At 45.9% G+C, this 15,763-nt stretch overlaps 1 protein-coding gene across 1 annotated transcript in view; it reads left to right on the top strand.

Annotated features, from left to right (window-relative positions):
- The window catches only part of ALG14 (ALG14 UDP-N-acetylglucosaminyltransferase subunit), a 319,292-nt gene that overhangs the window by 24,761 nt on the left and 278,768 nt on the right, over positions 1-15,763 (top strand). The window contains exon 2 of the mRNA XM_078659210.1: positions 14,527-14,678. Coding sequence (XP_078515336.1) covers positions 14,527-14,678 — 152 coding nt within the window. The remainder of the gene's footprint in view (positions 1-14,526; positions 14,679-15,763) is intronic.

Here is a 15,763-nt window from a genome sequence, read left to right as displayed (position 1 = left end):
GACTTTGACTCTTCACCCTGGGCTGTGATTATTCCTCGAGGTGGGCAGTCACCACCCCAAATAATAATCCAATTTTTTGCAATGATAGTAAGACTTCGTATTGGATGAAGTCAAAGAACCTTCAATTAAGATAACAATTCTCTGTTGCATATCTTCCATAACTCCTCTGGCAATGGTGTTGAGGTCTTTGCCCACTCTGTTCCCGGATCAATACCACAAAATCTCTACCACTGCGAACAAGACCGTGCATCCACAATATAATTGTCAAATCCCTGTACATGCTTTGCTCTGAATGTACTATTGTGGTTTTTGCAGTGTGTCTGTTTACAATGTTCACTGTTGCTAGGTTGTCCACATTACAAGATACTCTTGTCTTCCTCAAAGGACCTCCCCACAAAAACCAAAAGCTACCATCAATGCGAAAAATCACAAGAAAGCAATGTTCTGTCTCCCTCCTTCCCATGCATCTTGCCACTCCTGCGCACACCACTTTCCCTTCCAAAACCGATGCCACTAGCTGCGCCAGAGTAAATTTGGATGAACCAGTCTACTCCCTGTACCACACCTTTTAATGGTCTGTCATTGTACATTTCCCAAAAAAGACTTCCAAATCTGTTTTCACCCCTGCAATGTCCTGACAATGCCAATCCCAGCCACTTACAAAACACCCTACCTGCCTTTGCACATGGTCGGTAAAATTCAAGTGTCCCAGCAGTACCTTGACCTCTCACACTGTCACTTTATTCTTTGCAACATCTCCTCGATCAACCGCATCAACTACACTCTCTTATCTTATAGCAACTTAGTTTCCCTTGCCACTGAGTGAGCCTCAATTCCCAAAAAGGTCAGTACTCTCTTGGGCCTCACTGTTTCCTCTGGAGCTAGTTGGGCTCCTATGTCCTGCAACAGTTTCTACCAACACAAATTATCCTCGTCTACACTGCAAGACCTTCCAAATCCACAGACAAGAAATCATGTTAATACTGTATAACTCAGGAAACCCCAGATGTAAACTCAAACATCCACTGTAAAAGTTAACTAACATTTTTAAAAAGGACACATGAAGTGGAGCAGCCTAATGTCGTTGATTTGTCCACAAAGACCCAACCTCCAAATTGCATATTCTACAACTCTTAATCATCCAGATGCAATACCTAGAGCCAGAAGGCAAATTTGCTATTGCTCTTTGCCATGTTTGGCCCCCACGTCTGCCCTCCTCACCAATTCGAAAGTAACTTCCATTGACGTATACTTCACAGAAGTCAGCAAAGCCAAAATAAAATAATTTTATCAAAGAGCCCTCCAGCCAGGATGGGTGCTGAATTAGCCTAAACATGTTTCTTCTATCTTGGGCACCTTTCCTATTGATAATGCAATAGATTTCTCCAATTGCTATATGTTAAACAGGCCCTCTATACCACCCTTTCCTACCTCTTTTATCGACTTATTCCACACCAGATTGTTTTTTGGCTGCATGTAAGTTCCCATCCCAATGTGCTCACTGCAGACTGTCTTAACTCAGCTTGAAAGCAATATTATAACTTTGCATCCTCTGTCTTCTCATACCATGGCAACCAGTACCTCAGTCAGTCCAGCCTAACTGGCGTAAGAGCATTTTCCCATCTGGCTGCAACCAACTCTGTCGTCTCCTTGCCTGATATGGCCCTCTTGTGCTCATTGCCCTGCTTCCACTGTACTAGTGCAGTGTGTGAGGGGGTGCTTGCCTTTGTATTTCGAGCAATCATGCCAAAACTTGCCACATTCCCTATTTCAGAATCACTTGTTGTAGCCCCAGCATGCACCTGACTACGTGCCTGACCGTTTTCTGCTGTCCTCACCCCTTTTTGGGTATACCACTATGAAAGGGCTGATGAATCAAAGGCAGGCTGTTAGCCATATCCAATGGGTGCAGGCCTACTGGTCGCCATCCACTGCAGCTATAGATATGTATCCTGCTCTCCCCTCTTACCTTCCACATCATCCTGCAATTGTGCCTCGAACTCTGTATTGTATCGGACCCATGCTAGCCCACTAAACGTTATCTGAGCTTTTCTTGTAATGTCCATAAATTTGAAAAGAGCAATGGAATGCTACGGGTATTTTTGACAAAATACACTTGTCTTTATCAAGGAAGCTGCTTTCCGATTCTCGGCGGTCACTGGGACCCTAGAGCATCTAGCTAATTCAAACTCCTCCTTTTTAAACCCTTCTTTAGCTCTGACCTCACTATGAAGCAATTTAAATACCTAAATATATTCTTCCTTCTCTATTGTGTGTTTTTGTCACCATCATTAAGTGAGCCCCCATTGGCTTACTCACACATATATAAGGCATTTTTTCATGTTTCACCTCTTTATTCAACATTAACACAGAGAGGGAGAAGTTGTGTTCCGTTCGTCTTCCCAGTTCAAATGATACAAAACAAATATAGAATGGATCAGCCACCTATTTTTGTTCTGGTTGTTCCAGTATTTTTCCTTAGGTCCCTTATGGTGTTGATATGGACATAGGAACCCTCAGGGTGTTTCAAAAGAACCCTCAGCTTGAGGGTTCTTGCTGAAGCATGTCACCTACCTGGTAGGTAGGTGACATGCTTCATCACTGGGTTCCCACCCTGGTTGCCGAATGCTTCCAGGGTGTGCTACGGCGCCAGAATCACTGCGGAGCTGGACATTTTTTCGTGATTTTTTTTAACTACCAGGTGAGTGAGGGTTCTTTTAAAACACCCTTCGGGTTCCTATGTCCTTGTAATCAACACCATAAGGGACCAAAGGAAAAAGACTGGAACAACCACAACAAAAATAGGTGGCTGGTCTGTTCAATATTTTTTTTTGTATCAACTCATTATTCTCTTTTTTTCCTGTTTGTCCCCGTACTCACTTTTTACTACCTTCATTCCGGTCCACGAATCACCTTTTCCTGTGTAATCACTATCCAATTTACCTCAGTTCCTGTATCTTAATCTGAAACATACTTACTCTTCCTCAAGGGCACTTCCTTTAAATATTCCACCCTCCAGTCTCAAAATAAATAGACCGCACTCCCAAAGAGACCTTCTTAATGTTTTACTTCTTGCCTGGGCCTGCACAGAAGCCATCTGTTGAGCCATGGTTTTCTATCTATCCTCATACTGTGCTTGTGGTCACTCTTCTGCGGGTGCACATCTCTAAAGAGCCTCTCAGATCAATCAATCAGGGGCTTGTAAAGCATGGCTACTCACCCGTGAGGGTCTAAAAGTGGGTGGGGCTGCAGGTCCGTCTGGGTGTAGGACTATTCAAAGAGCCAGATCTTGAGGTCCTTCTTGAATTGGATCAGCGACGCAGATTGTCTAAGGTGGAGGTGGAGGGGCAGGGTGTTCCAGGTCTTGGCAGCGAGGTAGTAGAATGAACTCCCACCAGTTCTGGTCTTGTGGATCCTGGGGACAGAGGCTCGTGCGAGTTGGGCAGAACTGAGTTGTCTGGTGGGTGCATGGAATGTGAGGCGGTGGTCCAGCTATGCTGGTCCTTCGTTGTGGAGAGCTTGGTAGGCATGTATGAGGTGCTTAAAGGTGATTCTCTTGTTGATTGGAAGCCAGTGGAGTTGTCAGAGGTGTTGTGTGATGTAGCTGTGGCGTGGGATATTGAGGACCAGTCTGACTGCTGCATTTTAGATGTTCTGTAGTTTCTTGAGCTGTTTCTGGGTGACGCTGGCATAGAGTGTGTTGCTGTAGTTGAGTCTGCTGGTGATGAGCGCGAGGGTAAATGTCTTTCTGGATTCTGTGGGGATCCATCTGAATGTCTTTCGAAGCAGACGGAGTGTGTGGGAGCTGGCTGAGGAAACTGCGTTGATTTGGAAGTTCATTTTGAGCAATGAGTCCAGTATGATGCATAGGTTGCGAGCATGGTCCGTCGGAGTGGGAGGGGGTCCCAGAGCAGCTGGCCACCAAGAGTCATCTCAGGCTGAAGGGGAGGGTTCCAGGATGAGTATTTCAGTCTTGTCCGATCTGAGCTTGAGGCAGCTGTCTTTCATCCTGGTGGCAACGGCCTTCATTCCACTGTGGAAGTCGGTTATAGCGGTTGTGGGTACGTTGGTGAGGGAAAGCATCTGCTGGTTGTCGTGGGGGTAGGAGACGATGTTGAGTCCGTGACAATGGGGGGCCATGTAGGCGTTGAAGAGGGTGGGGCTCTGGGAGAAGCCCTGGGGCACCCCACAGCTGATCTCTGTAGGTTCTGAGAGGGGTGGGGTAGTACGATTCTCTGAGTCCAGCTAGTGAGGAAGGAGTGGATTCAGTCCAGTGCCTTGTCGTGGATGCAGACGTCATGGAGTCTTGTGATTAGGGTGCGGTGGGAAACGGTGTCGAAGGTGGTCGATAGGTGAAGTAGGAAGAGGGCTGCGGTCTCACCCCAGTCTAGGAGGGAGCGGATGTCGTCGGTGGCGGTGATGAGTGTGGTCTCCGTGCTGTGGTTGCTTTGGAAACTGGATTGGGAGGTGTCCAGAACGTTGTTCTTTTCTATGAACACAGAGAGTTTTGCGTTGATGGCCTACTTGATGACCTTGGCTGAGAAGGGAAAGAGGGAGATGGGTCTGAAGTTCCTGAGGTCCGTGGGGTCCGAGGACGGCTTCTTCAACAGGCGGTTGATCTCAATGTGTTTCTAGTCATGGGGGAAGGTGTTTGCTTCGATGGAGCAGTTGGTGGTGCGGCGCTGCTGGTGTGTGATGGCGGCGGCTGCTCTGTGGAAGATGTGGTATGGGCAAGGATCTGATGGGGCTCCTGAGTGGATGCTTTTCATGGACTTGAGTGTATCCTCTGTTGTGAGTGAAGTCCAGCAGAGCATTGTTGTTGGGGTGCGGAGGTGGCGGGCGGTGCGGCTAGGTCTAGGGTGTCGAAGCTGTCATATTTCTGTCTGATCTTATGGTGGAAGAAAATGCAGAGTTTGTTGCAGAGATCTTGGGAGGGAGCGACGTCTGTGGTCTTGCTGTTGGGCCTGGCAAACTCCTTGACAATGGCGAAGAGTCCTTTGCTGTTGTGTGCGTTGGTGCTGATTCTGTCTTGGAGGGCTGTTTTCTTTGTGGTTTTGAGAAGGAGGTGGTGTGCGTATTTGAAAGTAGCGTGGGTTTCCAGGGTTTTGTTATTCCTCCATCTCTTCTTGAGTCATCCGCAGTGCATCTGGACTCGTGGAGGGTGGGAGTAAACCAGCTGACTCTCTTCGAGTGTTGCTTGCCTGGTCTTTCCTTGAGGAGTGCCAGAGTGTCGTCACAGTCAGATCTTGAAGGGAGTATTACTACCTGTGCGGAATTGCCTACTTTCACCACAAATTCACATGCATAGGACCTCACCTTACCAGGGGTTTTAACTTTTGTTCCTTTTGCCTTCTTAATTTTACTTCTTGGGGATGAGCAGACCTGTAGTGCAGTAGCCACACCCACCTCCGATCAACTGACACATGACCCATGCCTGTCCCAAAATTCCCGGCCTAAAGAGATCCATGCCGCCTGCTTCCCTTAACAACACCTCTATCACCCTCTCACTGCCACTGGAGAATGTGCTTACCTGCACCTGGGTTGGATACCTGAGGAGGAGAGGGTATTATGAGTGTAGATACAGTAGGAAGGGACTACTACAGTTCTCATGACCCTCTGGGCAGCCAGTCGAAAGGGATGGCACAGCTCAATGTAAATGTACAGGAATTTATATAGCGCAAATCACCAAGCGGTTTCTAAGCGCTTGCTTAGGGAACCCGTCCTGGTATTCCCCTGTGAGATAACCCGAGCAGGGTATCCGCAAGGTGAAAGCCAGGCATCCCGCCGCGAGGGGCCGTTGTGGAGATTAAGCAGGCTATTGCCCAGAGTCGCAGAGTGTGAACCCGTGAATCGAGTAGGCACCGGAGCGAGAATTGTCGAGTCCATGGACATTTTAGGACTCAAGACCCCGCCGAGCCTGGAATTGAACCCTGGTCCCGGGCTGACCTCTGCTTCCAGGTCTGCCTCCTCTAACCAGTGAGCCACACTTCTCCACAGAACCTAATGTGAACCAATAAGAAGAAATCAAGGATTCCCAGGCAGAGCAGCATTATCAAACCTTAAAAATCATTAAAATATTACTAGAACTGCAGGCCTACTGGCTTGAATAATCTACTCATCCTAACCTTGATGCCCTTGACCCATAAACTGGTCTAATTATTTTGATCCTAGACAAATCTTTTATTTCATAGTCTTCTTTTTCTTCATAAATAAATATGAGAGCACCTTCAAATATCTGAGTTCTGCATGTCAACTGTACAAAAACTCATGTTTGATTTAATTGACTAAACTTTTGCACCACATATACTAAAAATCTAGCCCACATAAAAGTTACACATGACCCCTCACTTGCCTCTTAGTTTATTAATAGCATTGTCATCAGGGCGAGGGTAGGAATGTTTCTCGGTTCATGTTTAAAAACTCTCCTTTTTAATAGATTTGTTACTAAAGCATGATGTGATAGCGCACTGTCATTTATTGACAGCACATTTCCATTGAAATGGCCACCAACTTTCCCACTTATAAAACTATATAGCGTACAAACGATAATGGGGAAATTGAGTTTCAGCAAATATTTATCCTTTGCACATCACCAAGTATGGTGTCCTGCTTTCTATTGATCCTATTAAAGTATTTGTTTCCATTACGCACCAGAATAAAAAAACTGCTTTCCCAACAACTGAAATATATTTTGAAATATTTGTATAGTTCATTTAGAAGGTATTACAGGATTTTTGTTTTGAAAAACAACTGATATCCTATAGTCTTTAATTGCAAACCGCTTGAGTGTCAGGCACTTCACTTTACTTGCTCTGACTGCAAAGTTAGAGTATTTTGTAGCAAAATATCCAGGATAAAATAAGGAACAATCTGTAACTAGACATAAGCTGACATCTGACCTCTGTCTTTGAAGGCACCACAGATGTAACCAGATTTAAAGCCATCTTTATATTATTCTTTCACTTTCTTAATTTTAAGAACACCTGTTCATTGTCAGTTGGAGTCTCTCAACAGACCAGACCAGTAGTCCCTAAAAATAGCTCGCCCTGATAACATCTGACTCAGTGGGCGAGTAGATTTCTTGAGGCCTGATTATGGGCATGGACGCCCAGCATAAGTAAATGTTTTTCTATGGCTAGATGTCACAGCTTTCCTTTAAAGAGGCAACATTTAAGCAGCAATGCAGTTTGGAATTACACATATACATTTCCAGTTTATAAATAAAAAAACGACATCTAGTGTGGTCAGCGTTTCATGCTCACATACCTTGGTTTTGAAAAATGTTTTGTCGAAATTTGAGGCAAATTCCTAGTTTTTTCAGTGGTCATCTGCTGTCCAGTCTGCTCTCTGTGAGGATGTTTATTCATGGCATTGAAAGCATGGCCAGGCCTCTGGGCATACCCTGCAATCAGAGGCCATACAGCCGAGGTCTTCACATTTTTTGATGCGGATACCCTCCTTTCAAGATTATTTAGGCGTAAGGACCCCCTCCTGACACAAATGTCTAGAACTTGGTATTCCTCATCATTGACAACCTTTGACAACCATAAACACCCCCAATTCCCATAGCAAATCATTTTTACAGTGGGGAAATAATGTTAAACAGTGTTTATCAAACTAAAGGTCCGTGAGCGTGGAAGCGTGGTCAAAGGCCTGGCTAAACACAAAGTGCCTCATTTATGAGGAATTGGCAAAAGGAAGCACCGCAAGTCTTCCTGCGCTGGCCTACGCCAATGTGAAAGGGCAGGTATGCACCTTATTTATGAAATATGGTGCATTCCTGTACTTTCCCACTTCGTTGGCGCACAAATTCTTGCCGAGCGCCAATGTAGGCAGGATTGTTTTTGTGCAGGAAAGGGCACCTTCCTGTACAAAAACAATCCAGAGATAGTTTGGGTCTCTCTATCTATGTGAGCTGCAGAATGCAACAGGCATGGAAGGAGGAAAAAACTAGGAGAAATTAAAACATTTCTCCTAGTTACACCTGCTCTGCGGAGGCATAAGGTTTTGGCGTTGCCCCAGTTTTACATGATTTTGTAGATCTGGGGCAGCTGCAAAATCCATGGGTGTTGCATGGGAACACCCACCGCAATGCCCATGAAACACCAACTTGGCATAGAGTAAGGCAACACGGCAACTTGCGCTACTTTGTCTTACTCCATATCTATGAGGCCATGCAAAGCCTTGCAGCGTGACTTAGCGTCGCCTCATAGATATGATTGAGACACTTGTGCAGCCAGAGCTTCAAAAAAGTGATGCTCCGGTGGCACAAGCCTCTCATAAATCAGCCCCAAAATATTTTGTTTATTATTTAGGTCCTTCACCAGCAGGTAGCTACATATAAAATAATGTGTAGCTTAAATGTAAAATATATTTGAAAAAGTTATTACTCAGTGGGAAATGCGCTGTAGTACATTATGAAACCTTTATTAGTTAATGCACTGCAGAGGTCTGTGTGTAACCACAGAGCAACAGAATTACATTTGGTTGGTGCAGTGGGGAATAGTGACTTGTGTATTTTTAGTGCTACGAGGTCACAACCTGTGATAGAAGGCACTGTCAATGTGTAAGTCATTATGTTATTCTTGCATTACGCACATTATATGATAGACTGCTACAAACTATGCAAATAATTTTAGGATAAAATGCAGCTTCCAAAATGTAGATTTTAGTAATACCGGACCATAAGTAGTGCTTTTTCTTTTGCATAACTGTCCCTTCAACACCTCCTCAGTGGTACTAAGCGCTGTGTAAATTACGATTAAAAGCATGCTCTACACAGCCCAGTTGTTAACTCTTCCTACTACCACTCAAAACAAAACCATGGGGGAGATTTATAAAATATTCACGCAGTGCAGCCCCCTGCGAGGCAGCGCTGCGTTGCGCGACAGGGAGGGGGCAGGAGAGTGCCATATCTTCAGAGAAATGGCTCTCTCCTCCCCTTTCCCTTGCACCGGCGCGGATTACAGCAGCCATGTGCCAAGCACACATCTTAGCGCCATAGCGCTAGGGTGTGTGCATTAGTATAGCATAGGTTTTGTAAAGAAAGGGTAACCATTTTTCCCACTTTGATTGTGTGCTGCGCAGTGCAGCACGCATGCAAAGTCGGAAAAAGAAGGAGAAATGAAAGCATTTCTCCCTCCGTGCGCCTACTTAAAAAGGGCGGTTTTCTCACACTAAACCTAATCTACTTTATTTAGTAAATTGAGTTTAGTGTGAGAAACCTTGGGTGGTTGCATGGGAATGCCCATGCTCCACCCATGGTACGCCCCCATGGTTCTGCGCTGCTTCACATTACTTTTCCATTATTTCCAGCGCTAATCAAGTTTAGTGCTGGAAAGTAAATAGAGAAAGATTTTGCACAGATATGTTTCACTTTCGTGACGCAAACACAGTGCAAAATCTTCCCCCAAATCTTTGCCATCACAAACCAATTAAAGCGATAATCGCTCCCAAACACCCTTTACATTTGCAGATTAACTCATAATACACAATTGCATTTCATTCAGGCACCCTGCCATGAGGAATTGTTTTACCTGTCTGCCCAGCCTCTTCCTTTCACAGCACAGGAGACTCAATTAACTTCAGTTGAAGCATCTTTTTTTTGACAATCAATTTTATTAGCGTTTGTAAAAACATAAGAGACAGCATAGAAGTGCACAACACACCGAAGTCCATCATCAACATACAGCAGGAGGCATGGCTTAAATATACTGTCCCAGCACAAGCCATATTCAGATGAAGAAGGAGAGCAGCAATACAAAAGGAAAACAAGCATAGAGTTCAAAACAGCAGATTTCGCCATTTGCCCCAGATCTTCTCTAATTTTTCAGGACATCCTCGGGCCTCAAAGAGGGGGTTCCTCTTGGGCCGCGCACCAGTCCAACCCCCGGCGCCACTTGCGTACAGTAGGAGGCTTGGCCTGTGACTTGGCTGCTGCGATGTCTCTCTTGGCCACCGCCATCGCTGTGCCCAGGAAGCATTTGTCAGCTCGAGAGCCGTCCAGGCCATCAAATATTTCTAGGAGAAGGCGCATGGGATCGTGAGGAATCTGCCATCCCAGAATGTGTGTGTGGGCTCCGACTCTACACCCACCCAAAAGGATGCAAGACCAGGGCATAGCCATACCATGTGGTAAAAATTGTCAGGTGCTTGGCCATATCATCTACAGTCCGGCGACGGGCGTAGGCCCACCCTGTTTAGGCACGCAGGGGTGAGGTATGCCATGTGAAGGTAGTAAAGTTGGACGAGGCGTAATTTAGAGGAGGTCGTCAGAGTTTTTGGAGCCATAAGGGCGTCTCGCCAATCTACCTCTTTCAGGGGACCCAGCCATCCCTCCCAAAGGGTTCGGATCGAGTCTAAGGTGGCAGGGCCGTTGTTCACAAGGGAGCGGTATATCCGCGACACCCCCTCCCCCCCCCTCTACCCAGGTTGCCCTTCATGACCTGAGCCTCTAGTGGACTAAACTCAGGGAGTGAAGTGCCTGGTGGAATATGTGTATTGAGAGCGTGGGGAAGCTGTAGGTATTTATAAAACAGGGTGGTATGAAGGGAGTGACACTGCTGCTGGTCGGAGAAGGCCCTAGTGTGGTTTCCTACCCAAATGTCCCCAAGGAGTGAAATCCTGATCTGGTCCCACTGTTGGAACCCCCTGAGAGCCGATGTCTCGCGCAGCCATGTGCCGTGCCACGTGCCGTGCCACAGAGGTGTATGTTGGTTACGTTTCTTAAGTTGAAGCATCTTAACGACTGAAATGAAGCATCATGGTTTCCAAGAGGAAGGGTCACATGTTCCAGGCAGAAGTAAGGGCTGGACCCTCTTCCCAGGACTTCACGGCCCCCCTGGGGGTCTCGCCCCACAGATTGAAGACCTCTGCCATACAGACATGTGCAAGACCTTTGGCTGTGTACAGTAGGGGTCGGTGTATGACCCGGCCGTTGAAGAATACTTGCACCAAACCCTGTACATTTATGGGTCACTAAATACAACAGTGGTATAGGCCTAGTTTGCAGTAGGTTTAGCCCATGTAACACTGGCCTCCTTGATAGGCCTGGTTGCAGTATTATTATTTTTTTTGCTATTAATCCCAGGAGCTCAATATGGGGTGTTACAGAACCTATGATGGGACAGGAAGAAATGATTCCCACTAACTTGTTATAACTAGGCGTCCAATTCCATTACGCTCACGGAGTTTGCAGAGTTCCAAAACAACTGAGTAGCTGCACGGAGCAGAGTTTTTCCTCTCCTGCGGCACTCCAACATTAAGTTGGCAAATGAGGAAAATCCTACTCCAGACCACCTCCCGTTGAGATTTTTTAACGCGAGCAGTCACGGCTGGTCGCTACCTCTCGAGCTGAGAAATCTTCCATGCGCATTGAGGAAGCTGTTGCCTGAGTAGAACATCTATTCGAGCAGCAGAAAGAAGCAGCGCCCTCTTGCGCTGCATGTGGTGCCCTTAACGCTAATTTTACAGCATGGTATAAACACCCGGCATTAAAAATCAGCCTAAGCAGAGTGACGTACCACACTTCGCAGCTTTTCTGGTCATTTTGCGGAGTTCCGCTCTGCTGACTCCGCCCAGGCCTACTTATAACTGGTCAAGACCATATCATGTGAAATAAGTTTGTGCCCTCCTCTTCCCAGTGCACACAGGCAGAATTTTGGTGCCTCCGAGCCCTCCATAACTCCAGCGTCATCAAGTAGGTGGTGTGTAGATAAATCAGGTGGATAAAGCGAAGCCATAAGGAAATTGTTAGTTCTCTCAGGTCCATGAGAGCCTCTCTCAAAGCTCTGTCTTTCAGTGATCCTACCCATGTTTCCCTTTTGACCCCACAGAATTGCAAATAGATCTGTTGAGTTAATGACAAGTGATCTGTACACTGTGAGATATACCCCCACGGAGCTTCCATTGAGCTAAATTCAGTGGGCTCCCCAATGGAGTCCCCGTGGGCTAGTAATGCATGATGGAGTTCCCCCATTTATTTTTTTAACTGATTCTGTTGATGTTTGACTCTGTACACTAGGATCCTGCCAACCCGGCCCCAGTGCATGTGCTGTGACTCCTAAAAACGTGTCGAATTGGTTAAAAAATCTTAATTGGCACATTTAACTTCAATGTAAGTGTCCTTGCATATGGTGCCCAGTGCACCCAGAGCCTGTTAGTTAAATGTTTCTAGTGGACTGCAGCACCTATTCTGCCACCACTAAAATGAATACAAGGCATGTATTCAGGCCTGCCCTTGCAGCCTCAGTGTGCAGTTATAAAAGTGCAAATTTGACCTAGCCAAGTAAACCTTTTTCTGGCCTAAGCCTTCCTTTTTATTACTTATAAGTCACCCCTAAGTCAGGCCCTGAATGTTCATAGGGCAAGAGTGCATGGTGTTTCAAAAAGTAGGACATATCTACTTGAGTTTAATGTGTCCTAGCAGTGAAAAATCTCCAAAGTCGTTTTTTACTGTGCCAAGGCTGGTTCTCTCATAGAAAGACACTGGGTTAAATTATGCCACCCTTCAGTTTGGCAACAGCTAGAATAACGATTCAAGTTGCTCAGAGGACTGATAATTCTCAGCGTATTCTACAGTGTGTTAATTTGTCTGAGGTGAAAAGGGTTTTGGGCAAAAACAATAAAGGGAAGACTCCGAGTCCAGATGGGATGCCCCTGGATCTAGTTCGTGAGCAGCAAGATTTATGCTTACAAATGTTTTCAATGCTATTGTGGTGACAGGACCTACTACCTAATGGAAATCTTCCATTATTATTTCGATCCACAGAACTATCGGCCCATATCACTCTTAAATGCTACTGTAAAGGTCATTGGGTGTATATTTCTTTTCATATTACCTAAATTTACATGATTAAAATGACTGAGATGTAAGAGGAAGCAGGATGGAGAGAGAACCGGGAAGGGTGGGGAGTAAGCATCCTCCAATATTTGTTTTCAAGCAGGCCCGGACTGGCCGTAGCGGGCACTGGGCATTCCCCCGGTGGGCTGGAATAGTGGTGGCCGGATTTGTACTGGTGGGTGCCGTTCTTGTTGCTGGGGGCTGGTTTTGCAGCAGCAGCAAAGTAGCAGTGTTCCTGCCCTGGCAATTACATCCGACTGCCCCCCTCCCTCCCCGGGGACGGTCAGACGTAATTGCCAGGGCTGGTGTCCGATCCCAGTCTGGCCCTGTTTTCAAGTCACATTCGGTCTATTTTGAAAAGAGAGTATAGTGTGACATTTCATGTGAATCTAATGGCTGAAATAAATGGTAGCAATCAAACTATCCACTAAGAATGGTGTTCATTTCAGGAGGACGTAAGAAGATAAAGGGTCAGGCGTTTATTTCTTTCAAGGTGGTGAAGGATCCTCATCCATGGAGAGCATATATCATGCTGTTTGAACCCTGCTATTAAGTTTCAAGCCAAGACTCATTACAAATACGGGGGACAACAGTTTGAGAATGTTTTCATCCTCCATTTTTCTGTCGTCACATTTATCTGGAATGTTCTTCTATGAGAAGCGCACATTCCTGGTTAGTGGTTTTAATAGAGAGCAAGCATTTCACATTATTGAGATGAGAATATGTTTCAGTTCCAACCTTAGTACGTTCTTTTGGATTTTTAGATGTGCATTTACTTGCAAAGTGCACTGTTCTAGTTCATCTACAGGAAATGTTATAATCTGCTGGCATGTTTAAAAATAATTTTTAAAAATGGCTTAAATGGTGATAACCAATGTGATGAGAATATGAAGTCTTACAAGTTTTGTGTTTTTTTTCTCTAACTACCCCCAATACTACTTCTTGTGGTGTCTTTAACACTGATTCACTCTAGCACTCGTTTTGTGTGGGTCTGAAAGTCTCATCATATTCTGTGGCAAAACAATGTGTGCTCAACTTGGAAGGGGATTTTGTTTGTGTTTGTTTTTGTTTTTGTGTTTGTTTTTTTGTTTTTGTTTTTGTGTTTGTTTTTGTGTTTGCACTGATTGGCGGCGGCTCTTTGAAGACGTTTCAAGATCCATGGATTTTGCCAAGTAGATTCAGCTCTGCCCACCCTGATGACTTTCACACCCTGGACCACATTCTAGGGTACACCGATTCTAATGTTATGGACTTTGCCATTTAAGATTCTCACCATTTTTAATAAACTGAAAACTTGTGAACAAATCGTGCAGGGTATGCAAATTGGGCACGGGCAATGAGCACAAGTAGCACTTAGGTAAATAGCGCCCTACGTGGAATCCTGTTTTGGGTTCAAATAAGAGTTTGCATCGAAACATTACTAGTTAGGACTCACAAAGCTGTAATCAGCGCCTTTTGGGGCTGTACCTCGGTCTGGTAGTTAGCGACTATACCAAACAATAAGAGATATATTTGGCATAGGATGAAAAGTGCTTGTGTAACTGGTTATTATTTGTGATGTTTTGAAAATTTCTCTAGTTTGTTGCTACACTCACACACCCCTGTGCATTTATTTTCCTATTATATACGAAATTGTGTGTCTCATAAAACTACCAATTTTTAATGCGCTTCTATTTCTTTTAAAGGTGGGCATACAACAGAAGTCCTCAGGTTGCTGAGCTGTCTTTCGCAGTCCTATTGTCCAGTGCATTATGTGATTGCTGAATCGGATAAGATGAGCGAAGACAAAATATGCCGCTTTGAGAAAGCAAGAGAAAAGGAATTCTCAAAATCCGCTGTAAGTCTTTGCTAATATGCTTTGAAGCTGTTGTTCTTGATAGAGCGCGCAGGTCACCCGACTCGGTTTACCATACTCACCTGGGCCCATAAAACAAAACATAAACTTGTATGTGAGTCTAACCAGGTAACCTGTGGGCTTTCCTCTGATCAGTGATTTATAAATTTCATTTAGGACCTATACGATTGACTTACCAATCCTTGTCACCGGTACCTAAAGTCCTAAGGGATCAAGGGTGTTAGAATAATAGGAAAAGAACATTTGCACTAATATAATAACCACAAACTCAGTGTAAATTGGACTGGACAACTCCCCTGCCTTCCGCGGGAGTCATAGACCCGAGCAAACCCTCTTTTCTTAAATTTTACCTCTTTCCTCACAGCGCTCGCTCGCGCTCCTCTGGCCACGCCCACTGCAATCGGCCACGCCCACCTGAGCTTCTTAAGGAGCTGACTACTAGCTCAGTGTAATTGGACTGGACAACTCCCCTGCCTTCCGCGGGAGTCATAGACCCGAGCAAACCCTCATTCTAAAATGTTACCTCTATCTTCACAGCGCTCGCTCGCGCTCATTTTAACTTTAGCTTACCTGCCCTCAGGGACTCTCCCTGCCTCTGTCTGCGCCGCGCAGCCCAAGGTGACGCTGCAGCGGCCATAGGAACTCCTGCTCGCCGCCTCCAGCGGCCGCTCCCCCCGGCCACGCCCACTGCAACTGGCCACGCCCACCTTAGCATTGCCATAAAGCATGTGCTTCTACCGTACGCGCAGCGGACGGGCGCAGCGGGCACGCCGTTTGCGCGCCTAAGGCAAGCCCGTCTGCGCCCGTCCGCGCCCAGACGGGCCCAGGGCCCCGAAATGCTGCCCAATTCATGGTATACACCCCTCTAGCACTTAGAACCCTTCAGCAGCCTCCCTGCGCTCTCCTATCCACAACCTGGGACCGCTTGGCATCTCTCGGCATCGCGGCCGACTTGGTCTCTCCCAGACTCACCCGTGCACCTGAGTTGCTCCTTGCGCCGCCGGTAACTTGTATCCGTATATTGTATCTTAACACCCGGTCTCTCCCCCAACACCACACTGATATCT

Source organism: Lissotriton helveticus, chromosome 1_1 (assembly GCF_964261635.1).
Source record: "Lissotriton helveticus chromosome 1_1, aLisHel1.1, whole genome shotgun sequence".
Classification (NCBI taxonomy): domain Eukaryota; kingdom Metazoa; phylum Chordata; class Amphibia; order Caudata; family Salamandridae; genus Lissotriton; species Lissotriton helveticus.
This window is presented reverse-complemented; position numbering and strand designations above follow the sequence as displayed.